Source organism: Pan troglodytes, chromosome 2 (assembly GCF_028858775.2).
Source record: "Pan troglodytes isolate AG18354 chromosome 2, NHGRI_mPanTro3-v2.0_pri, whole genome shotgun sequence".
Lineage (NCBI taxonomy): Eukaryota > Metazoa > Chordata > Mammalia > Primates > Hominidae > Pan > Pan troglodytes.
Window position 1 is genome coordinate 13,070,953 of NC_086015.1, and position 24,525 is coordinate 13,095,477.

At 45.8% G+C, this 24,525-nt stretch overlaps 1 protein-coding gene across 24 annotated transcripts in view; it reads right to left on the minus strand.

The window, feature by feature from the left end:
• SRGAP3 (SLIT-ROBO Rho GTPase activating protein 3) overlaps positions 1 to 24,525 on the minus strand; it is a 415,313-nt gene that overhangs the window by 50,530 nt on the left and 340,258 nt on the right. For 13 of the 24 annotated variants that reach the window (XM_054681408.2, XM_054681407.2, XM_063805349.1 and 10 more), the window contains 4 exons: positions 21,893 to 22,090; positions 16,262 to 16,346; positions 6,951 to 6,978; positions 4,402 to 4,488 (listed from right to left, as the gene is read on the minus strand). In XM_054681408.2, coding sequence (XP_054537383.1) covers positions 4,402 to 4,488; positions 6,951 to 6,978; positions 16,262 to 16,346; positions 21,893 to 22,090 — 398 coding nt within the window. Of the gene's footprint in view, positions 1 to 1,545; positions 1,649 to 4,401; positions 4,489 to 6,950; positions 6,979 to 16,261; positions 16,347 to 21,892; positions 22,091 to 24,525 lie in introns of all 24 variants that reach the window. The other 11 variants (XR_010155079.1, XR_010155083.1, XR_010155080.1 and 8 more) reach the window with 2 other exon arrangements.

A 24,525-nucleotide genomic window follows, 5' to 3' on the forward strand; every position in this document is an offset into this window, starting at 1 on the left:
TGTGAGCCACTGCGCCTATCCTAAACTTGTTTCTGCGGGGATAACTCACCAGGTGCTCATCCTAAATCACCTTCCACTTTCTGCCTTTTGTGTTTAAAATCTCCCACTGACTCCTTGAGGGAAGGGAGAGTAACTAGCCCCTTCTTGGCCATGGACCATGGCTCTTTTATGGGCAAGGGTGAAAGAAGAAAGTCTTGGAGGAGAGAGGAGGGAGGATGGAGACAGAGGATTCCTTTGGTACAGCCCTGCCCTCCCATGACCCAATAAACCACTCCCTCTGGGTCACCTCCTGATCTTCCTTCCTGATGCATCCATGGGCCCTTCCTTTTGGGAATCCTCTATGCTTTGGACTTCTTAGGCATTCTACAGCAGCCCTTGACATCCTTCGACCCTGGGCAGTCCCAACTTGGGCCCTGGTCTTCCACTTGCCCTTTTCCCCACTCTCCCTTCCCCAGAACTCAGCCCACAGGCAGAGACAGTCCTGGGACCCAGGCTGGTCCTGCTTACCCCCTCCCCTGCCTAAGGCCAAACTCATATATCCAGTCTTTTGCTGTCCTGCAAGTCTTGTGCTGGACCCTGTCTGAGGATCACAAGTAGAGAGCTGGAGCACGGGCAGCCTCCAAAACCCCCAAATCATTGGCAAAGCCCAAGAGCCTTTGTTTTTTCTCCTGATTGATATCTATCATCTTCTCTGAAGAGAGTGTCTTCATTAGAAGGTAGTGGGCTCTCAAATCAGTTGCAGGGACTTCCCTGCTTCCTCTAAGTAATGTTAAGAGTGCTTCTCCCCTTCCTCAAGTATCTCCCCAGCTGCTGCTCTTCGCTTCTCCATCTTCTTAATTTCCCTTGAGCCATTATATCTGATATGGCTTAATCTCATACCCTTTACACCAAAGAGAAAAGAAAAGAGAAACTCGCCTAGCTAAACTACTTCAATTTTTAGTTTAAGGTACAAAGGGTTAACCTAGAATTCAAAAGGGACAACCTCAACTTTTCTCCCTTCTCCCAGACCACCTAACAGGAAGCAAAACTAGGTGGGAGGATTTTCTCTTATAAAAAATGTATGTGCTTCCTTTGCTGGTATATATGCAACTAAAAAAAAATGCACGTGTGTAAAAACACACTGATACCCACAGGGATTTCCTCTGTGTTGCTTTCAATCTAGCTCCTCTTGGGAGATGTAGGTGTGAAGTGAGGGAATGGGGTTTCTCTGACTGTCCCTCAGGTGTTAGGACTGCAGTTGCTGAAGCAATGAAGCGTGAATGAAGTGTGGCATTTCAGCCACACTTGGACTTCCCTGAGTTCTTTCATGATCTGAATCCCTACCCCCAGGGCTGAGAATTGCGCAGGGCACTTAGGAGCAAATGGTTAGAAGCCACGGCAGCTCCCGTGAAAAGTCCTTGCTGAAGCTAAGAGCAGGCTGCAGGGAGGAACTAGCTCCACAGGGCCTGGCCAAGGACAGGGCTGTCTGCTGGCAGGGAGGCGGGCGGACAGAGGCTGCCATTACATTGGGTGCATTCGCGGACTCCACGGCTCCCCAGCAAGTACCTTAATGAATGCTTCCATACTGCCGTTAAAGAGTTTATGGCTATACACTGAGAGAGGCCTAGGTCTCCTCATTTTCTGTGGTTTAGGGGGAAGACAGGGGGGCCTAGGGGAAAACGGAACAAAAGAAATCAAGAAAGCAACCAACATAAACATACAACTGGGAAAGATGCTCTTAAAACCCACGACTAAAGGGAAACACAAAATGTAAATGGAAGTCCCTGACCCCCCGCCAAGACATTGGTTTCCAATGTTCCATCTGAAGGCCTTTGGATGTTTTAGGGGATCTTAATTTACCCACAATGCCAAGCAGGAGCAACTCTTACATAACTCAAATGCATTCTAAATCTTAGGGGGAATATAGTACATGTGCAAGAAACCACTGAAACTCCAATCAGAGGCTGTCATCCTGCAAAGCTGACCAGATGGAGGGGGAATCAGGGGAGAGAGATGTAATCTGTAGCCCGAGAAAGCAAGAGACTTTCAAAAATGATTGTGAGGGTTAATTTTCATTATTTTGGTTTAAATTTATCACCAAGTCTCAACTCCCAATGTACCAGGGCACTGATCTTCCTAACGCCTCTTGGCATTTCAATTGCACTTGACTGATCTTTACTTCATTGATCTAAGAGCCAGGCAATTACTATTCTCATTTCAGAGATGAAGAAACTGATGCCATGAGGGAGGCTGCAACTTCTTTGGGGTCCCTGGGTGACCCCAGGATAATGGTAATATCCTGCTCTTTAGTCAAGTACACTTTCTTTTCTTTCTTTTTTTTTTTTTTTTTCTTTTTCTTTGAGACGGAGTCCTGCCCTGTCGCCCAGGCTGGGGTGCAATGGCATGATCTCAGGTGACCGCAACCTCTGCCTCCCAGGTTCAAGCGATTCTCCTGCCTCAGCCTCCTGAGTAGCTGGGATTACAGGCATGTACCACGACGCCCAGCTAATTTTTTGTATCTTTAGTAGAGACAGGGTTTCACCATGTTGGCCAGGCTGGTCTTGAACTCCTGATGTCGTGATCTGCCCGCCTTGGCCTCCCAAAGTGCTGAGATTACAGGCATGAGCCTCCTTACCCAGCCTCAAGTACATTTTCAATTAAAGCACTTTCAAATCCATTATTATACTTAATACCACCTCAAGCCTGTACATATGGCCCCATTTTACAGAGGCAGAAACTGAAGCCTCCTGTGAAGGAGAACTGACAGAGCTGGACCCCAAACCCAGGACACTTTGGCTCCAAGTTCAGGGTTTTTCCTACCAGGCCACCATCATGGAGCCTTAGGGCACTTTTTTATTTCCAGCCAAGGACTCATCTACCCCCCAGTAACCTTTGCCATGGGATCAGGTTGAAAGTGTCTTGCTTTACTTTAGGATTTCCATTCCTAAAGTGGGCTCCACTCTTGGCCACAGGGAGGGATAACCACACCACAGTTCACCAGAGAAACAGCCACAAACACTGGACCCGTTTCCAGAATTGCTCACCATGCATATACCTGTGTTGGCTTATTTGCTCATTTCACCACACAAGTTGGCCTGACTCAATGGTGCCAGCCTTCTGGCGCAAAGGCCTTTTGAAGGTTAAGAAGAGGGCCCCTAACCAAGAGAGGCAGTTCATTTTCAAATGGCTTGGTTCAAAATTTGGGTAGCAACAAGTGGGGACTCAGCCAGGCACAGATAATGTCCACACATGACAAGCAAAGACCTGGTCCCCCAAGTCTTTATTGATTTCTGTGAGCGGGCAAGAAATCTTCCAGACTATGCAGCCAATCAGGATCAATGAGATTCATGCTGCCTCTGCTGACTGGGCTTGTTGTACCTGTCTCCTTCGGTCAGCCAGCCATCCCCAGGGACCTCTAACCAACTTCTCCTAGGTGTTTCAGTATTGAGCAAATGCTGCTAGCTCCAGTACATGCATGGGCAAAAACCAGGTGAATCCAAATATCATGCCACCCAAACAATGGAAACAAAATAACAGCACAGATCAAAATTTTGAAAAGAAACAACAGGCAAGATTATTTCAAGCCCATCTTGGATCTATGTCAATTTGGTTAGCTAAGTCCATGTCATTTATTTTTCAAAAATTACTTATTTTTTTTGAGGATGTATGTATGTGGGGTGGGATTTCTTACAAGAGCTGCTCTTAAATTTTCAAATACCAAAGGCAAAAGAGAGTGTCAAAAATGTGACACAAGGCCAAAGGTTTTAAGTTTGAGGATTAGAAATAACTTGATGATAGCAACATTGTCACCCTGTTTTCATAGTGTTTGGCTTGTTTTTGAACATTCCCAGATCATTTCCTTATCACATTGCATGACAACCTCACAACAACCCTGTGAGGTTGGGAAAGAATATTCAATTCACTTTACATACAAGGCCAGTGAGCCCACAAAAGATGAAGAAACTTGCCTAAGGTCACACAAATAAAATGTGATTGAGGCTGGTGGTAAAATTCAGCTCTTCCTACTCTCAAGGATCTAGTGTGGGTCTGAAAGTGATTTTATCATAGAACATCCAGAAGTAACATTAAATTATCTGCTAAATTCTCATGGCCAGGAAGAGCGGAGACTCTAAAAGCAGGTGTTGGACACTCAATATCAAAAAACCTACGGTGCCCAACTGGAGGGTTTCCTTAAAAGAAAGTCCTAAGTGTTTTTTGTTTTTTCTTAAATTCTACAAAGTGGAAAAAAGGGGAAATTGGATATGTTTTCCCATTTTTCCTGCCCAATCCAGAAAGCAAAGGACTGTGTGAATCACACGAGGATTTCTTTCTTTGTGTGGTGCTCTGTGCACTGTCTGGAATCTCTGACAAGGAAACGTAGCTATCCCAACTTTGCACAATATCAAATCTATATCGACTTACTGAAGTGCTGGGTGGGGCACAAAGTGGGGAGCAGGGGGGCAGCTCGGCCAAGGAAAGTGGGGCAGCCTAAGCCTTCCATCTCTTCTGCTGCTCAGATGCAGAGCAAAAAGGAAAGAAAGAAAGAAAGAAAGAGAGGCAGGGAAAACAGGAACAGAGAAAGCCACAGAGAGGAAGAAAGAGAAACCAGAGACCAATGTCCCCTTTCTGCCTTTTAATCAAGATGAAAATTAACACACGTTGGCAACACAGGAAATAGCCTCAAAATTATCCTGCAACTAAAGGGATGTGATGAAAAATTCCCCTAGATAACCTAATAGACTTGGAGGTCAACATCCCAAATGGTGGCAATGCTGTAGGGCAATGCCAGTCGGGCCCTTGGAGGCTATTCATGAGCTGCGTAATGTGTTGCATCTGCTTGAACAAGATCTCAGGTGATTTCACCTCTAATCCAGACCACGAGGGCATGTCAACCTGGGTAAGGGGAGCCAGACATTCATTTGAATCACAATAATCAAACCTTATATTTGCATCTTGCTTTGACATTTGCAATACGCTTTTAAACTTAAGTGCATTATCACATCTGGCCATCCTGAATTACAGGGTTATTATGAATTTGGTCTATTCTAAGATAAGATTCTGAAGTGTGAGAAAAATATAACATGCTGCAGCCCATATGCAAAACCAGTTCCTCTATACAAGGTCAACAGCAACTTGGCTGAGGGGATCCTGCTCAAATAACCATCCAAAAATGATATCCACCTCGTGTGGGAGTCCATGGAAGATACAGAGAGAGCCATAGGACAGAGACATTGTTAGCAACAATTTCCACAAGTTAAATCATGATTTTGGAGGTAAGGGGAGACTTTTAGTTTACTAACAAAGTTGTCTTTGACCTTGACCAGGAACCAGAGTACACAGGGCTATGTCTGCAGTTGAATGCAGGGTAGCTGCAGTTGAATGCAGGGTGTCTAAGTGGGAGGTCTGATAAACTCAGCTTGGACTTCCCAGGCCCTAGGTCAAGGAGGGTGTGGAAGACAACACTTCAGAGGGCTTTATTTAAAACACAAAACAAAACAAAACAAAACACACAAACCCTCAACTTTCCCCTGAGGGAAGACCCTGAGACCTGGCCAAGTGTTTGATGACAGATCTCCTCTCCCACACTCTGCTGGAACAAACTTCTCTGCGTGAGTTCTAGGAATTAGGAGGAAGTGAGGGACAGCTCAATCCCCATCTGTTTCACTATTTGCAGAATTTGGTGTAAAATACAGCTTCTGTTGTTTTGAGACTATGACAACATTCTCTCGCCAGAAAAGAAAAAAAAATTATAATGGGTTCGTTTCTAAAAGGTTCTTCGAAAGTGACCCTGCACATCTGCCGCCCCGTGTGCTGGAAGGGCCTTGCCTGGTGTGAATCATCCTGATGTTTCCAAATTGCCAGAGCCCAGAGGAACAGCTGTACGGGCTGAGCTTCTGCCAAGCCCTCCGTCTCCCCATCCTGAGCCCAGGAAACTGAAAACCCCAGAGTTTGCCAAGACTTTGCCCAACTCCCTTCCCAAGGAGCAGGAGAGAGTTGGGAGTTCATCTTTGCTCTTGCCAAACATGATGGCTTCCCAGGATTTGGGGCCACTGGAAAGCATTTGTGGGAAAAGAAAGAATGCCCTCAGGTCCCTGGGCCCAGAAAGTGAGGCAAAAAGTAGCGCTCTACTGCCGTGTGATGGAAAAGTGCAGGCCTCTGGGCCACTGGCTGAATTCCAGCTAGGCAGTGCAATATCTCTTACTAGGAACATAGAAATGAAATAGGCTCTAAGCAAACAACCTGGCCAGTGACAGAGCCACTTATGGATCTAAGCTCTCTGAAAGGGAAGTAAAGTCAGCCCCTGGGCTATCAGCTGCTGAGTGGAAAGTGTTCACTGGCTCTGGTCTGCTCAGGAAAAAGCGCAAAAGGGAATGTTGAACAAGCTGAAGAGAAAGCAGAAGTTGCCCGTGTGTTACTTTCCGTCAGCTCATCCAAGTGCCCGTGAGGTCCAAGCTAGGGTGTGGACGGCAGGGGAGTCTGTGCACGCCTATGCACATGCGTGTGCCCAGCTGCACGCAATCTGAGCCTGGCCCAAAGCCTTGGTACATGGGGACCCCAGGCTGGGCCTCGCAGCATGGCTGGGCAGTTTGCTCAGCATGGTGTAGCAGGTGGGAAGAGAGGTCAACAGCCACCCCACAGCCTCTGGCCCCTACAGGCTGCCCTCAGCCACTCTGAGTAGACAATACTGTCTCACCCGATGGCCAGCGCAAAGGGAGGGTGCCCTACTGCCACACAGCAGCCCCAAAAGCGCCCCTTCCATCGCCAGCCTGGAGGGGCGTGGCTTTGTCAGTCTAATGCTAGAACAAGCAAAGCAGCAACTGTGCCTCACCCGGGCACACCCACACCAGCCCTTGGGGACACTGGTGAAGAAGCCATCCCTGCTTCTCCAGCTCCCGGCAGTGCCTCCCCAGCCCCATCCCACTCCCACCTCGGGCAGCGGATGAAAGAAAACACAACTCTCCCACTCTCACCTGGTGGTGCCGCACTCTGCTCTTTCCCCTGCAAAGAAAAGTATACATTAATGTTTAATTGCCTTTTCTTTTTAATCCAAAGAGCATTCATCTTTTTCTAAAAACAAAACACAATGAGTCTTAATTATTTATGAAATATGAAATCTAATTATGCCTAAGGTGCAGTCTGTTGAAAAGAACGGCGTCTTATTAATTCTTTATTAAAAGCCTCCTATTTGTAGGGCTGTGTTCACACACACATTATTGTTCACAGACATATTTTCAGTGATTCTCAAACTACAGCCCGCTGGCCACTTGCATCAGAAACATCTGGGGGTCTTGTTAAAGATGCAGATTTCTTGGCTGTCTCATGGGTCTTCTGAATCAGAATCTCTGAGATAAAAACCCAGAAATCTGCATTTTAACAACCACCCCTGGTGATCACTTCTATGCCTCCCAAAGTTCAAAAACTCCTGCAATGTTTAATGGCAACAAAGATTGACCGAGCCCCTGTTGTATGCCTGGCACTGAAGGATACCAGCCATAAGGCTGGTGCTCCTCCACCCTGCTGCCCTGCCTCTGCCTTCATTCCCAGCTGAAGATCTTCTCATTTTCTTTACTGGAAAAGAAAATCAAGTACTATGGGTTCTCCATGTGCATGCCTCCACGACACCCTCCCACCTACCTGCCAGACAAAGCCCAGACCTTCTCCTTATGCCCTGGTTCCATCCCCTCTGTCCTTCTGGGGGCCTTAGTTTCTGCAGGTATCTCCCCTCTCGCTAGCATCACCAATCTCCTCTCTTCTGGACCATTTCCAACAGCATATCAACATGTTCTGGATATGCATGACCTAGCTTTTAACCCTTCTGTTGACCCCATTTCTCCTTCCAGCTACATCCTCATTTCTCTGCTCTTCTTTACAGCACAATTACCTCAAGGAGCTGTCTGGAGGCACTACTGCTTCCTCCCCTCCTATTCCCTCCTCACCCCTTTGCAGCTAGGCTTCTGTCCTCATCCCTGGGCTGACACTGCTCTTGTCAAGGTCAACACTTAAGGGCAACAAGGACCTCCTTGAGGCTGAATCCAATGGTCTTCTCTGCCCTTATCGTACCTGACCTCTCCGCACCATGCTGCTCAGTTCACGACTCCCTTCTTACAAAGCTCTCTCCTCTTCATTTTCATGACTCCACACTTTCCAGGTGTTCTTCCTGCCCTACAAGTTCCTCAGTTTCTCCTTCTGTCTCCTCCTCATTCTGCCCAACCTCACACCTCAAAATGTTGGAGTGCCATCAGGACACAGACCCAGGGCTGCTTTCCTTTTCTACACATCCTCTCTAAGTGACCGCAAGTGCTTACCGAGGACTCCCTACTCTATGTCCAGATCGTACGCTTCCCTAGAATTCCAAACTCAGATGCACTGCAATCTTTTATAAAAATAGCATAATCGAGGTATAATTTATATATCATAAAATTTACCCATTTGGAGTGTATAATTCAGTGATTTTTAGTGACTATTCAAAGTTATGCAACCCTCACCAGAATTCAGTTTGAAAATATTTCCATCCCCAGAAAAAGATCTTTCATGCCCACTAATAGTCACTCCCTGTTCCTGCCTCCCGCCCCTGGCAACCCTAATCTACTCTCTGTCTCTACAGATTTGCGTAGTCGAGACATTTTATATAGATGGAATTATACAAGATGTGGTCTTCTGCATCTGGCTTCTTTCACTTAGCATAAAGCTTTTGAGGTATATCCATATAGTACGGTTTAGTAATTCATTTCTTTATATGACTTGGTAATATTCCATCATATGCACAGACCACATTTTCTTTATCCACTCAACACAAATTGCCTTCTTTTATCTCAAACCTTAAATGTTTCCCATAGCACTCTTTCTTTCTATGCCCCAAACCTACTTTCACCCAAGTCTTCAATATCTCAATAAGTGGATATCCACCTCCCCTCTTCTTTAAGCCAGAAGTCTAACAGGTGCTTTCCTTGAAAACTGTCTTTCCTTCATAAATTAAATTTGTCCACTTCTCTCCACTTAACTCTATCTTCTTAGTCCATGCCATGCTCGTCTCTTACCTGGACGACTTTCTTTTTAACTGGGTCTCCTATTCCACTACCATCCATTCTTGCCTCAGCAGCCAAGCAATTTCTTTAAACTGTAAATCAGATCATGTCCTTCCCTTGCTTAGAACCCTCCGATAACCTCTCAACGCACAAGGGACAAAATCCAGACCTCTAACTCTGTTTTATAAACCCTTTGAGGTCAGAGTAGACCCTTCAAAATGCTACTCCATCTCCTCAGGCTGCTTTCTCCTTTGTGTGCTCTGCTACAGATGCAGAGGCCTCTGTGTGGTCCTCAAGTAGGCATTTGCATTTGCTGCCTGGAATTCTCTTGCTCCCAACACTTGCATGGCTCATTTCACCTTGTCTTTTGGGTCTCAACTTAAAAGCTGTGTCCAGAGACAAACTTCCTCTATCGTTTTATTTTATTTTATTTTATTTTATTTTATTTTATTTTGAGACTCTGTTGTCCGCTCAGGCTGGAGTGCAGTGGTGCAATCACAGCTCACTGCAACCTCAGTCTCCTGGGCTCAAGCAATCCTCCTGCCTCAGCCTCTTGAGTAGCTGGGACCACAGGCACATACCACCACACCCAGCTATTTTTTTCTAGTAGAGATGAGGTCTTACTATGTTGCCCAGGCTTCTTCCTCTATCTAAAGCACACACTTGTCCCTTTATATCACGTTTCTCTATTTAAATTATCAATACATGTAGCTTATCATTAATATTTTTCTTACTTATTATTTGTTTACCTGTCCACTGCCAGTCTATCTCCATTGGAAAATACTGTGTTCTGTGAGAGAAGGAATCTTGTCAGTTCTTAAAACTGCACTGACACCAAGGTCTTGGGCAGTGTTTGGCACAAAGTATATGCTCAACAAATATTTGTAGAATGAGTAAATGAATGAACAAGTGCTCTATCTGCAAGAAGCTTAGTACCAAATGAGTCAATAAGCAGACTACACAATAGCGTAATAAGTGCCGCAGCACAATTGTACACAGGGTGTCATTCCTGTCACAACAGATGAGCAAATGGACTTGGAGATATGGAGTGACTTTCCCAAGTCCCTGCTAAGTGTAGAGTCTGGATTCCAATCCAGGTTGCCTAACTTCAAGTCTAAGTTTACCCAGGGAAGCTGGTTCCACCTCCACAAACACAAGGTGAGGGAGAACAGATGTCCCCAGCAGTATATGCCTCCGACCCAGGGACTCCCTGAAGGCAGCATTTGGCTTCTCATAATATCCCCTCTTCAGGGATGCCACACATTAGAGGACAGCTGCCTTGGCAGGGGTATGGCACTCAAAATGAAGAGATTAAATAATATCTTTTCCTTCTCCTACCAAAACTGTACTGAAAACAAAGAGGTCTGAGTCCTACTGTTTAACTCTTTTATCAACTCACTGCATGAGCTTGGACAAGCCACTTCCTTTCTTTGGGCCTCCATATCCTCAGTTTAAATTCTTCATTGCCTGTCTAGTACTTTGCAGATGCTGACATCCCTAGATCTCACTCACCAACTACCAGCAGTACTGTCCCCAGTCATTGCTCCAAAAATGCTCTCCATTTCCTAACATTCTCAAGAACTGCTTACGGTTCAGAATCTCTGAAACCAGTGCTGTCTAGTAGAAATTTATACAAGCCACAATTTCTGGTAGCCACATTACAAAACGTTAAGAGAAACAGATGAGGCTGGGAGTGGTGACTCGTGCCTGTAATCCCAGCACTTTCGGAGGCCGACGTGGGTGAATCACTTGAGGTGAGGAGTTTGAGACCAGCCTGGCCAACATGGTGAAACCCCATCTCTACTAAAAACAGAAAAATTAGCTGGGCATGGTGGCGGACACCTGTAATCCCAGCTACTCGGGAGGCTAAGACGCAAGAATCGCTTGAACCCAGGAGTTGGAGGTTACAGTAAGCTGAGATTGTGCCACTGCACTCCAGACTGGGCCCCCCAGAGCTAGACTCCATCTCAAAAAAAAAAAAAAAAAAAGAGAGAGAGAGAGAAATAAGTGAGATTAATTTTCATGACATATTACATTTGACCTAATATCAAAAAGATTATAATTTCGATATGTATCAATATAGAAAATCAATAAGATATTTTCTATTTTGTGTGTATATGTGTACTAACTCTTCAAAATCTGGTGTTCATTTTGCACATCCCAATTCAGACTAGCCATGTTTCAAGTGTTCATCAGGCACACGTGGCTAGTGGCCACCATACTGGACAGCACAGCTCTCAACTCTGGAATCCCACCTAGTACTAACATTAAGAGACGTTTAGAAGAAAGAATCGAGCATTTTATTTACAGAAAAAAAAAAAAAAAGGCAGAATGGGGCCAGGGAGGGAAATAAGGAGAGAAAGAGAGTAATCTGGGCCTGAAAATAGAACTTGGGGCAAATCAATAGGCAACTCCTTAATTCCTGAGCAAAGCCACAAGCAGTTACATGGGTGGCTGCAGTTGGTGGAATTGGAACCAAAGACCAAAGCAGGAAAGGAGAAAAGTTCGGTAAAACAGGCAAATTTGTCCTGTTTGATTTGACTGTGTGTCTGGAGTCAAGGGCAAATTCCTACCAGACACCACTTTGGATAAAATTTTCAGGTAGACCCAAGCCCTCCTGTTAGAGCCGATGGCAGCCCATGAAAGTGGTCAGGCGACGGCCTGGGATTGTAGTGAACAAGGAGTGTTGATTTCCTGTTCCCCCTCCTCTGGGTTCCCAAACTGTCCACTCTTCTATGGACTCAACAAGTTACAATACCCTTCTCTCAATTCTTCTGACTCACCACGTCCTTTCCCGCATTTGCAAATGTTGTCCCCTCTTCCCCAAAAACTCTTTCCCTGGTTTTTCACTTGGCTGATGTCTTCTCATCCTTTAGTTTCAGCTGAAACAGCAACTCCCCTAGGAAGCCTCTCCAATCACCCTATCTAAAGCAGGTCCCCCCCATCTCTCCCCAACACACATACCATTGTTCTCTATCTCAGCCCAAAGTTTTCATTCATGGCACTTAACACAATTATAATTCCCACCCCCAGCTGTTTTTTAAGAGACAGAGACTTGCTCTATTGCCCAGGCTGGAATGCAGTGGCGTGATCTTGGCTCACTGCAGCCTCCACTGCCTGGCCTCAAGTGATTCTCCTGCCTCAGCCTCCTGAGTAGCTGGGATTACAGGGCCACCACCACACCGGGCTCAACTATCATTGTTTACTTAGTAGTTTGTTTACCGTTTGAGGTCTCTCTTTTCCATGAGGGCAGGGACCTTACCTTTCTCGTGTACCACTATCTCCCCAGGCCTGGCCAAACAAAATGCCTGTGCTCTTGGATAGATGGGTGAACAGAAGGGGGCAGGTAGAAATCAAAGGTTTTAGGATGTGGAGCGGAATGTCAGAACACACTGAAGGAAAACTTTTCTCTGACGTGGAATCTAATATGTTGTCTTTCAGCTTCAGACTCACATTCCAGCTCTCAAGAATCCCACAACCAGCATCTTTAGAAATAGGGTGACTGTCTCACAAATATGGGAAATCAAAACATGCCTATCCTTTACCTTCTGAGACCTGTTGGGATTTTAAAAATATATTTTATAGTTGGTGGTTCAGTAATTTTCTAGAAAGTCAGATGGCCTGGTCCTGGTGGCCATTTTGCTCTGTGATGGGCAATTAAAGTTGGCCTGAAAAGGTTATGCTCCTTCCCTTTTATAGGTGGCACACTGTTCATTCATGCTTGAGGGACTTTCAAAAATTCAAAAACCAACTACATCTTGAGTGTAAACCCTGGAGCTTACAGAATACCCACACCCCAGAGCAATAAAAAGGTTATAAGTCTAAGACTCAGAGATGATGATAAACTGAGAATTCTCTGGCCAATAAAATGGCATAGCAACAGCCAAGGTATGTGCTCTTGCTCCCGAGAAGCGCCAGTGACATCCTTTGTAACAGGGAATGCCATTTGCCAAGCACCTGGAAGCTTTTTGACTTGCATGTCTGGGGTCAATCATGTTCTCAAATCCACTTTTAAGTAAAGCTGACCCAAAAGACCCTGGGTTTCATCTAACTTGTAGTTTCCTTGAGCCATCCTGTCAAAAGAGTACAGCAGTCCACGCTTATCTGTGGGGAATATGTTCCAAGACCCCCAGTGGATGCCTGAAACTGTGGATAGTACCAAATCCTACATGTCCTCTGTTTTTTCAATCTGATAACCAAGGCAGCTACTAAGTGGCCAGTGGGCGGGTACCGTATCCAGAGTGGATATGCAGGACAAAGGGAGGAATCACATCCTGGCAGAGATGGAGCCGCGATGGCGTAAGATTTTTGCTCAGCAAAGAAATTTGCTCAGCGTGCTCATCATGCTACTCAGAACAGCGAGAAATTTAAAACGTATGAATTGTTTATTTCGGGAATTTTCCATTTCATATTTTCAGGCCACAGATAACCACAAGAAACTGAAACTATGGAAAGCGAAACCACAAATAAAGGAGGGCTACTGTACTTTACAGAAACTGAGGCACTAGACATGATACTACAAAATAGCCCTCATATGGCATAAAAAGGCCACTGACGCAGCTGTAACCCTACCCTACTCTTAGAAGAGAATCCTACTGAATAGAAGAACCAAAACGCTCAGGAAAAGGTGAATCACCAGTTGACACTCAGAAGGATGACTTTACTAAGATTCTGAGCTCTCTTTGGCCTGCTGAATTTTTTCCCTTCTTCCTTCACCCAATGGGCAATTTCCAATTTATCAATTTATCAATTAGGTCAGTGGAAATTCTCCCTTTTCACCCAGTGCCCAAATAATCTACCTGTATCTTTATCGTGTAGTGGCTATATAAAAATGACTGGAGATTTGGTCTCAATTTATTCAGGTTCCATCTTTTTCAGTTATTCAGTAATTTGTTAACTTCAGTTAATAATAATGTACCATATTCATTAATGCTGACAAATATAGCATACTAATGTAAAATGTTAATAACAGGACAAACTAGATGTGGAGTATATGAAAATTTTATACTATCTTCCCAACTTTTCTGTAGCTCTAAAACTGTTTTAAAAGAGAAAGTTTACTTAAAAAAAAAAAAAAACTTCTGTAGAACTGACCAGTCTATCAAGAACCATCCATTTGTCAAAGGAAGCACAGTGAGCCTTTCCACGGCCAGCTTACTGAAACACAGGATTACGGAGACTCTTCCAGTTGGCTTTTTCTTAGCTGCCCCTCTACTTCTGAAAATGCATTTTCCGGGAGGTTTCTTTTTATTGCTAATCAGCTCAAAACTCAGAAGAGAGACTGGTAGAGCAATCTTAGAGCAAGGCGTAGTTGAAGGCTAAATAAACTTGGAGGACCAAATGGACCAGGAGTTATGCCAAAACTAAGTACGGTGATGATGATGATGATGATGATGATGATGATGATGATGATGACCGTCATCATCATCATCATCATTTGAGTTGGGAACACAAAGCAAGCCCCCCCGGAGAATGGCGGCAATGAAAGCTGCCTTTGTCAGATAAGGGCCGCAGGAAGACAAAGCAAAGGGCCTCTTTATTCATCAAAACTCCACTATGCTTCTGCACCAAGAAGGCGTGGGCAGGCCACTGCACCAGGCTCAGGATCGTATTTTTTAAAAGAAGATCTAGTTTTCCAAATTCAGCATCTAATTTCAAAAATGCAAGTAGCCACCAACTCATATGGTCCTACCTTTTGGTTACCTGGCTCATGAGGAATAGCCCCCTGCCCTGTGCCTATAAATACCAACCCTCCTCTTTAATGCTAGTCTTAGAAGCTGCCCCCATGGCACCCACACCCTGAGCTCCACTCTTGGACTCTCTCCCTTTCTCCTCCATTCTCACTGTTTTTCTTCCCTCTTTGCTACCCAAACTCCTCCACACCCCCTTTACCCCCTGGCCCAATACTGAAATGTCGGGATGGGTAAAATTTAGAGGGAAAGAATGAAGAAAAAGCTCACTGCAACTGAATCTTCCCCCCTCCTACCCCCAGTCAATGAGTTTTAACAAATGTCTACCCCCAGGTAAAACCACCACTCAAATCAGGATATGGAGCTTTTATTTCCGTCAGCCCCCAAAGTTCCCCAGCCCTTACTACCTAGAACACACAAAACTAATCTGCAGTGACAGAAATCAGATCAGAGTAGAGCGTGGGGTACTGACTGCAAAGGAGCTCAAGGGAATTTTTGAGGGTGATTGAAATGCTCTATCCCCTGATTTGGGTGGTGGTTACCCATGCAGATGCAAAGGCCCCGGGGCAGGAATAAGCTTGGTGAGTCCTGAAGGGCAGAAATTTGCTCAGCATGGCTGCAGCACAGTAAGGAAAGGGAGAATGACTGATGAGGTCAGGGAAGCAGGCAGAAGCTAAGTGGTATAAGGCCTCATGTGCCATGACAGCAGCTGGGATTCTATTCCAACTGCCACTGGAATGCATTGAGTGGCTTTAAGCCTAGTCGTCAGGTCCCTCAAGGGCCAAACCCTGACTTACATGTATGGATTTTCCTTCTCTGGACCTAGAACCCTAGCCAGACACTCCAGTAGTATTCCTTGCAAATAGTGTCTGCTGAAAAATGTCAGTGCCAGCCTCTGAGGCCCTGGATTCCCACTCCCTACCTGATGGATGCCCCTCTATCACTTTGCCTTGGACTGTCCCTGCCAACCTAAACTAAGACTTGTGGTTGGCCTCTATTTTCTTTTCTTTTCTTTTTTTTTTTTGGAGATGGAGTCTCGCTCTGTCACCCAGGCTGGAGTGCAGTGGCATGATCTCGGCTCAGTGCAAGCTCTGCCTCCTGGGTTCATGCCATTCTCCTGCCTCAGCCTCCCGAGTAGCTGGGACTACAGGCACCCGCCACCATGCCCGGCTAATTTTTTGTATTTTTTTAGTAGAGACGGGGTTTCACCGTATTAGCCAGGATGGTCTCGATCTCCTGACCTCGTGATCCGCCCGCCTCAGCATCCCAAAGTGCTGGGATTACAGGCATGAGCCACCGTGCCCAGCCTCTATTTTCTTTATTTTATTTTTTTCTTTCTATTAATCAAAAAGCAACTCACACCCTCTATTTTCTATAGCCAGATTGGACCCCATAAGGCATCTGTACCAAGGTGATTTTCCCAGCCTGCCCAGTCCTGGTAAGTCCAGGTTCATTCTGCCAGGTGCCTGCTGTCTCAAGCTTAAACAGCTCAACACGTCAGGGGGCCACAGTGAAACCCAGTGGGGAACACAGCACCTCCCAGAGGGCCTCCACCACCTCACTCACCTTCGCCCAGGGTCTGCTTGAGTAAATCGTGCTTGGCCTGCAGCTTGGTGATGAGGTTACTGCCATTCACATATTCTTTAAATTTCTGTAAGACACAAGGCACAAGGAAGTTATAGATTGCAAGGCCGAGTAATGGGATCTCTGCCTCTGCAACTGACCTCTGGGATGCGGAAGCCGAAGAGAGATCACGTCACCCGCAGGGACCCCGGCGCAGGGAACAGAGAGGCCTCTGCATCTGCGTCTTTGCTTTCCTCCATCTAGAACCCCAGCGCTGACAGGCGGATGCCAGGCCCTTGGAGGGCTCCAGGCCTTTCAGGTCGGGGGTTAGGAACACAAAGCAAACCAGGGGAGAATGGCAGCAGTGAAAGCTGCCTTTGTCAGGTAAGGGCCACGGGGAGACAGAACAAAGGGCCTCTTTAGTCATCAAAGCTCCACTGTGCTTCTGCGCCAAGAGCAATAAAAATGGGAGCCGTCCCAGGGGCCACGCAGCCGAAGCCAGGGAGCTTTATCGGATCTGTCAGAGAGGAGCCTCGGAACGAGTCTTCCTTTCATCTGGCCCCACTTTGAAGGAGGAAGGGCTTGCAGGCCCCTGAGAGGCTTTCCCATTAAAATAACCCAAATTGCAGGGGGTGATGAGATTTTCTTCTTTGTACAGATGAGAAAAATGAAGCTTGCACCAGGAAGTGATTTGTCCGAGGTCCCACGGAAAGTCAGCCATGGGCCAGGCCTAGCCCCAGCCTGCTTCCTAGTTCAGGGCTCTGGCCCAGAGCAGTGCACCTCAGAGCAGTACTGAGGGACAGAGAATAGGCCAGGACAGAAACACACCTACCTGCCTGGAACTCAGTGGGCCTTAGCCACCTCTACACAGGTGCCAGCTTCCCCCACCTGCACAGTCACAGAGCCCCACTGGGCATGCCTCTGCTGCATGGCCAGCTGCTAGAGGGTGGGCTCCAAGCCCAGCTCATCTCCAGCTCCCCAGTGCCTAAAGATGTGACTGGCTTAGAGTAGGTGCTAAGAAATTTCACTGGATCCCTCCCTCTTGAAGCTTACATGGTGGGCTGGGGAGGGAGACAATAAACGAACAAAAAAGGTAAGTAAAATACCACTCAGTCAGGCGGTGGTGAATGCTATGGATAAAAAGAAAGCAGAGCTGAGCATGGTGACTCACACCTGTAATTCCAGCTGCTCAGGAGGCTGAGGTGAGAGGATTGCTGAAGGCCTGAAGTTCAAGACAAGCCTGGGCAACATAGCAAGACCAAGTCTCTAAAAAAAATAAGTTTAAAAAACTAGCTAGGCCTGGGGGTGTGTGCTGTAGTGCCAGCTACTCAGGAGGCCAAGGTGAGAGAATCACTTGAGCCCAGGAGGTTGAGGCTGTAGTGAGCTATGTTCATGCCACTGCATTCCATCCTAAGCAACAGAGTGAGACCCTATCTCCACAAAAAAATAAATAAATCAAATAAAGTGGGAACAGTGGATTGGAAGTCTAGAAGACCTCACTGCAAAGTGGACATTTGAGCCAAGGCCTGAAGGAGGTAGAAAGGGGGCCACATGGGGACCTGCGGGAAGGAGGTTTACAAGCAAGGGGCACGGTAATTGCAAGAGCTCTGAGAATAAAGTGAAGGAGGTAGATGTGACTGCCCCAAATCCACCTGCTAGTTTCTCAAAGAGAAACCCACTCTATTGTCCCAGCCAGCACACTAAAAACGGGGCAGAGAAAAGTGAGCTGCAGAGGCTCAGACCCCCCCAAGTCAACTATAGAGGAGGGCCTCTAACATCACCACCTTCCCATTGACAGCTATGGGGGAAAGACCCATTGGGGTAGCGGCTGCCATACACACAAATAAGACTGGGGTCTCCTCACACTGGCCCACCTTGATGGGTTTCTGGAATGACTCGGCTGGTGGGAGGTTGTGGTGTCCTCTCTCCTTTTCCATGGTCCTACGCTCCCAGGACCTGGCCTATTGGCCATTAAGAGTCACTCGACTTTGTATCCACAGAGCACTTGACAGTTTTCACACACGTACGTTTAAGCCTCATCAGAGTCTTGGACGGCAAATGAGGAAAACATCATCAGGCCCGTTCTACCCAGAAGGAAACAGAAGCTCAGAACTGTGGTCACTCACTGGGTACCTCGGGCAGATTACTGAGCATTTCTGAGCCTCCGTGTCCTCCCCAGTGTAAACTGAGAGTAGACTCAGTGTTTCTCCAAGTGTGGGGCAGAGCGCCAGGGGCTTGTAACCAGCTGGGGAGATTGTCAACATGCAAATTCCTGTTCTAGAATACCTCGAGTCTAACCCTTCATTTGACACTGGAGGAGGAACCAGTGAGGCCCAGAAGTGTTCACAATTCCAGCTGCCCATCTTGGGAGAGTGGTGGTCTGAGAACCTACTTTTTTTTTTTTTTTTTTTAGGTAAGGTCTGGCTCTATTGCCCAGGCTGGAGTGCAGTGGCACGATGTTGGCTCACTGCAATCTCTGCCTCCCAGGCTCAAGCCATGCTCCCAAGTAGCTGGGACTACAGGCACACACCAGCCAAGTAGCTGGGACCTCAGCCTCCCAAGTAGCTGGGACCTCAGCCTCCCAAGTAGCTGGGACTACAGCCACACACCACCATGGCCAGCTAATTTTTGTATTTCTTGTAGAGACGGGGTTTTGCCACGTTGCCCACGCTGGTCGTGAACTCACGAGCTCAAGCAATCTGCACACCTCGGTTCCCAAAGTGTTGGGATTACAGGCATGAGCCACTGCGCCTGGCTGAGAACCTGCATTTTTAACAAGCTTCCCAGATGGTTCAAATGCACACTTCAGTTTGGTAACTACTGTCCTAGAGGCTCTCTATAGATGCTTCCAGCAATAATGTCCTCTCATTTTATCCACTGTCCAAGAATTCCCCAAAAAAGCAGAGCTGAGGGGTAAGCTGATATTCTGTCCACCGTGTCTCACTGCCCCAAGAAGTTGAAGATGTAATCCTAAATGTAACTCATGCCTTGGCAGGTCATCCACTGGTTAGTGCAAATTACAGCCTGGGGCTCTGTAGCTCATCTCTGTGCGCCTCATTTAAGCTTCAACCATCTGAAGAATAACGAATGTCCGCAAAATAAAGAATGCCATCAAATTGCATTGATGTTTGCATTGAAAGGATTATGATGTCCTTAAAAAGACCTATAATAATGAGTCATGAGAAGGTATACTAGGAAACCAGGTTAGCAAACTAAGTATTAAGAATAAACTATAACATCTGATGACCATTAGTCATAGATACTGGAGAATTCTCCTAACTTCGAGTAGGCCAAACTCCCTTCTTGAATTCTGTTCCCCAGAATTCTTTGCTTCTACTGCCAAAGTGAATTAATCTTCATGTGCATGTTGTAACCATAAATTCTCTTTGTGAACACAGGAGGCTCCATGGAAGTGGTGAATACCAGCAATCAGCGTGGGCTGCTTTGCTAAGCTCCGCTTTGTTTTCTTCCTTGACAGGGTCAAAGAGTGTTGGAGAAAATGTAGTGTGTATCGACTACTGGTTTTTGACAACGGATTTGACAAAGGCAGTTATAAGATGGAGGTAGAAGTTAGAATTGGGTGGGTTTGTGATGGGTTAAATGACTACAATCCAATCAATATTAGCCTCATTGCTTTTTTTTTTTTTTTTTTTTTGAGACAGTCTCACTCTGTCACCCAGCCTGGAGTGCAGTGGTACAATCACAGTTCACTGCAGTCTCAACCTCCCAGGCTCAAGTAATCCTTCCACCTCACCCTCCTGAATAGCTGGGATCATAGATATGCACTTTTTTTTTCTTTGTAGAAATGGAGTCGTCCTATGTTGCCGAAGCTGGTCTCAAAACTCCTGGGCTAAAGGGATCCTCCTACTCGGCCTCCCAAAGTGCTAGGATTTTAGGCATGAGCCATGGCACCTGGCCCTAGCTGCATATTTCTAACAACTCTGTCTTTGGCCTTGGCCTTGGGATACCCATTAGTCTTTAAATTTTTTAAAGTTTGGAAGCCATGCTTACTGAATCTGCAGGTGACACAGGTTTGAGGAGACAGCATGTATGCTGAGTAACTGGATCAGGATGTTGACTAAAACCATGAATTGAATTCATCAAGAGGAAAACTAACTGGTGATAAACAGAAGACCTTCCCAAGATATCCCCTACAAAGCCTTAGGAAGAGTGAGGCCTGGTTAATGGCAGCATGTAGGGAAGACAGCTATAACTGATAATAACTTAGCCTTAAAATAATAATAAAAGAATATGATCTTAGAACATATGAATAGGAGCATACTACCCGGTATAGAAGGGGTGAAAATTTTGCTCAATTCTTTTTTTTTTTTTTTTTTTTGAGATGAAGTCTCACTCTGTCACCCAGGCTGGAGGCAGTGGCACGATCTTGGCTCACTGCAACCTCCGCTTCCCAGGTTCAAGCAATTCTCCTGCCTCAGCCTCCCGAGTAGCTGGGACTACAGGTGCACGCCACCACACCCAGCTAATTTTTTGTATTTTAGTAGAGACGGGTTTTCACCGTGTTGCCCAGGCTGGTCTAGAACTCCTGAGCTCAGGCAATCTGCCTGCCTTGGCCTCCCAAAGTGCTCGGATTACAGGCGTAAGCCACGGTGCCCAGCCAATTTTGCTCAGTTCTGTGTTGGGCATACCACTGCTTGGAGTCTCACCTTAGAAGAGGCATCAGCACATGGAACATGTTCAGGAGAGAGTCACTAGGATACTGAGGCTACTCAAAACAAAAGCTTATAAGGCAAGACTGAAAGAATCAAATACATTTAGCCTAGAGAAATGAAATCCCAGCTCCCTGCAACCATGTGAAACACTGTCATGTAGAATTAGCCTCCACTCTGGGTGGCCCCAGAGAACGGAACCAAGAAATCCTAGTGAGGTAGGTTTTTGAAGATAGCAAAGATAAAGGAAAACATGGTAATACCAAAAGCCAGGCACAATGCAAACAAAAGGGCTGTCTGGGGAAAAAGGGAGCTTTTAATCTTGGGAGCAATCAGGCAGAGTCAGGATGGCCCCTGGGCAGGGATGTGGCTGAACTGACTCAAGCATCCCATGGAAGATTTAAGGTCCCTTACAAACCTAATATTCTATGTTCAGTAAACACATGTTGAACTAAAGTCCCAGTCCCCGTCTCCTTGCTCCTCCCAGTCCCTGTCCAAATGAAAGATAATTAACATGGGATTTTACATGAAGGGCTAGCAACTCAAGAGCAATTTGCTTGGATTTTTGAGGGCATTTTTTCCAAAGCTCACACCTAAATTTAAGACAATTCAACATGATAATCTATATACATAATTTCAAGGTTGTTCCTTGGGACTTGTACCTGACTCTGTCAGCCATTTTCTTATCACCCCACTGAATAAAACTGTCTCTGGTTTTTTTCTAGAGCAAGAAAATTTCAATAATCATCACCCAAGATCAATGCCAATGCTACCCACTGGGAATTCACTTTCTGCATTTCAGAAAACCAAGCCAGGCAACTTAATTTTAAAAGCATGGTGATGGAGTCTTAGATCCAATTGACCCATGTGGTTTCTCTGGTTCTCAGTAGCTTGGGTTGCTCCTGAAAAGTCACTGCCAGTGGCTTGGCCGACAGTGTGGTTCTGGGCCCAGGATGCCACTTACTGTAAAATAAAACATTTCTGTTTCCTGCTGGTTGGCTCTCCTCTTGGCAATGTTGATCTTGCTCATGTAGGTCTCAGAGGCAGCCGACTTGACGGACTCTGTCGATCGACTGTGTTGGAAGGCATCGGAGACATCAAAGTCCTCCACAGTCAGCATGTCCTGTAATGTCTGCATGGTGGCATCCAGGGTTTTCCTAACCTGGGGAAACACAGCAGATTGACAAAAATCCTGTATTCTCATACTGCCGTTGACACCTAAAGTCCCTTTCCCAGCTGTCACTTTACTTCTTCCATATGAAGTCCCTAGGATATAGGCAGAACAAAAATAATCCTTCTCACTGTATTAATGTGGAAAACACAAATTAGTCGCCAACCCAAAATCACACAGCTGGCTGGGATGAAAAGCCAGGTTGCCCAATTTAAAGATATTTTATCGTATGGCTTCTGCCAGAGAGAACCTTGAGGAATGTTGCAACAAATGAGGAACCCAGGTTTCTAGGTTTGTTTCTCTTAGCCTAATTATGTAACTCAAAACTAGTTCCTCCAATGCAAGGTGGTCAGTTGAGTAGGGACAACATTAGATGTGCTCTAGTTCTCTTCATTCAGAGAAGGATAGAGACAAAGTTGACAATGGTGGGCAGCCATTCTTCGTGCAACAAACTCTCCAGGTATCTGCTACTGGACTCCTATCAAAAGCCCAGCTGAGAAAAGGAAAACTCCAGGAAGACAGTTGCTGAGGCACACATTGTTCAGCTAGGACTCCAGTTTTTTCTTCTGGAATTTCGTGGGACCACCAGAAGCCTGCACAAGCAGGGCCCACGGGCCCTGACCTTACAACACCCCTTTGCTGAACTGTGCCTAAAGGGCAGATTCTTTGCTTTGGAGGCTGGTTCCAAAAACAGTCCCTGGAAAAACTGCCTCCAGTGTTGTTATAAAATTATTGTCACTCAAAGTCTGTTTCTTTTCACTCAGACCTCAGCTTAAATGTCACCTCCTGGTGACATTGGTCCCCCCGATATCTTCACTCAGTGCCTATTACTGTCTAATATTTTCCAAGCTCATTCATTTCTTGGCTTGTTTTTGTGTTTCGTAAATGAAAAATAAAATTCTAAGCCCCCAACCATCTGAATGGACCTCTCCTCTCGGTCAGGGGCATTCCAAAGTTAACCTGAAAAACTAGTTCAGGCCATGATGGGAAGGGGGCGGCAAACCTACTTCATTATACCCTCCTCCTTTTTGGAATTACTGTTAGAACAGACTCTTTAAGTCTGATAGAAACATTTACAGCCTATCCTCTGAAGCCTACAACCTGGAGGCTTCATCTCTATGATAAAACCTTAGTCTGCACAACCCCTTATCTTAACCCAGACATTCCTTTCTTTAGACAATAACTTAACTCTTTCAACCAACTGTCAATCAGAAAATCTTTGAATCTGCCTATGACCTGAAAGCCCCTGCTTCCAGTTGTCCCACCTTTCCAGACCAAACCAAATACAACTTACATGTACTGACTGATGCCTTACATCTCCCTAAAATGTATAAAACCAAGTTGTGGCCCAACCACCTTGGGTACATGTTTTCAGGATCTCCTGAGGGCTGTATTACAGGCCATTGTTCACTCATATTTGGCTCAGAATAAATCTCTTCAAGTATTTTACAGAGTTTGACTCTCTTTGTCAACAGTTTCAAGTATTATTTGTCTTTTCTCACTAGAATATTCCCTCCCGGAGAGGAGGTGCTATGTTGCGTTGTGTTTGGTCACTTTATTCTATATCTAGAACAATGTTTGGCACATAGTATGTGCTCTATAAATACTTGAATAAATATTGTTGAATGAATACACAAATCAATTCTTCTTTCTAACGCAGCATGACAGGAAGCTCAGGTTCAAAATTAAGCATATTCAAGCCCGTTAGCAGCTCGTACAGAAGAGCATTGGCTTCATTCTCCTTTCTTTGGCCCTGATTTCCAATTTAAATTCCATTAACATTATGATCCATATACTATTCCGTGTAAACAATTTAAAATCCTTTGGGGGAAGATGTAGGGCATAAATAAATAAAGAAAACACTCTGTTCATCTCCTGTCTCTTTCCAGGTTTGAAAAACAAATATATAATTTGTCTCCATACAACCTCCCCCTGGGGACTGCACTGATTTGCTATCATCCTGAGCTCCAATCTGTCTCACATTTGTCCTAGGTCTGTCCTTTGTGGAGATGAAAAGCAAACTTGCTGTCTCTGCCCAGGATAGCACTCTTGAGATTTGAAGATCAAGACTGTGTCTTCCCACCTCCCCCATGACTGCACTTTAAAGAATAAACCTGCCCATGACCTCGAGTGTCACTCCCTCCATCCTGGTGTCCTTTCTCCAGGGGCCTCCAGTTGGTTGACATCCTCCTTGCAGGAAGAGTCCAGGTTGGAATAGGATGTTTCCCATCTGGCCTCTTCAGTCCACATCAGAATAGAGCCACTGCACTGGTATTTCCATCTGTACCCACTTGCTGAGAATCCTATGCCCCACAGCTGCAGGGGAGGGAGGCTGGGCCTGGTAAGGCTGACCTGTTCCTTGGAGCTCAGAATCCATGACACATTTAGTGTGCCCTAGGTTGTTTATTTCATTGTGTAATTTAAAA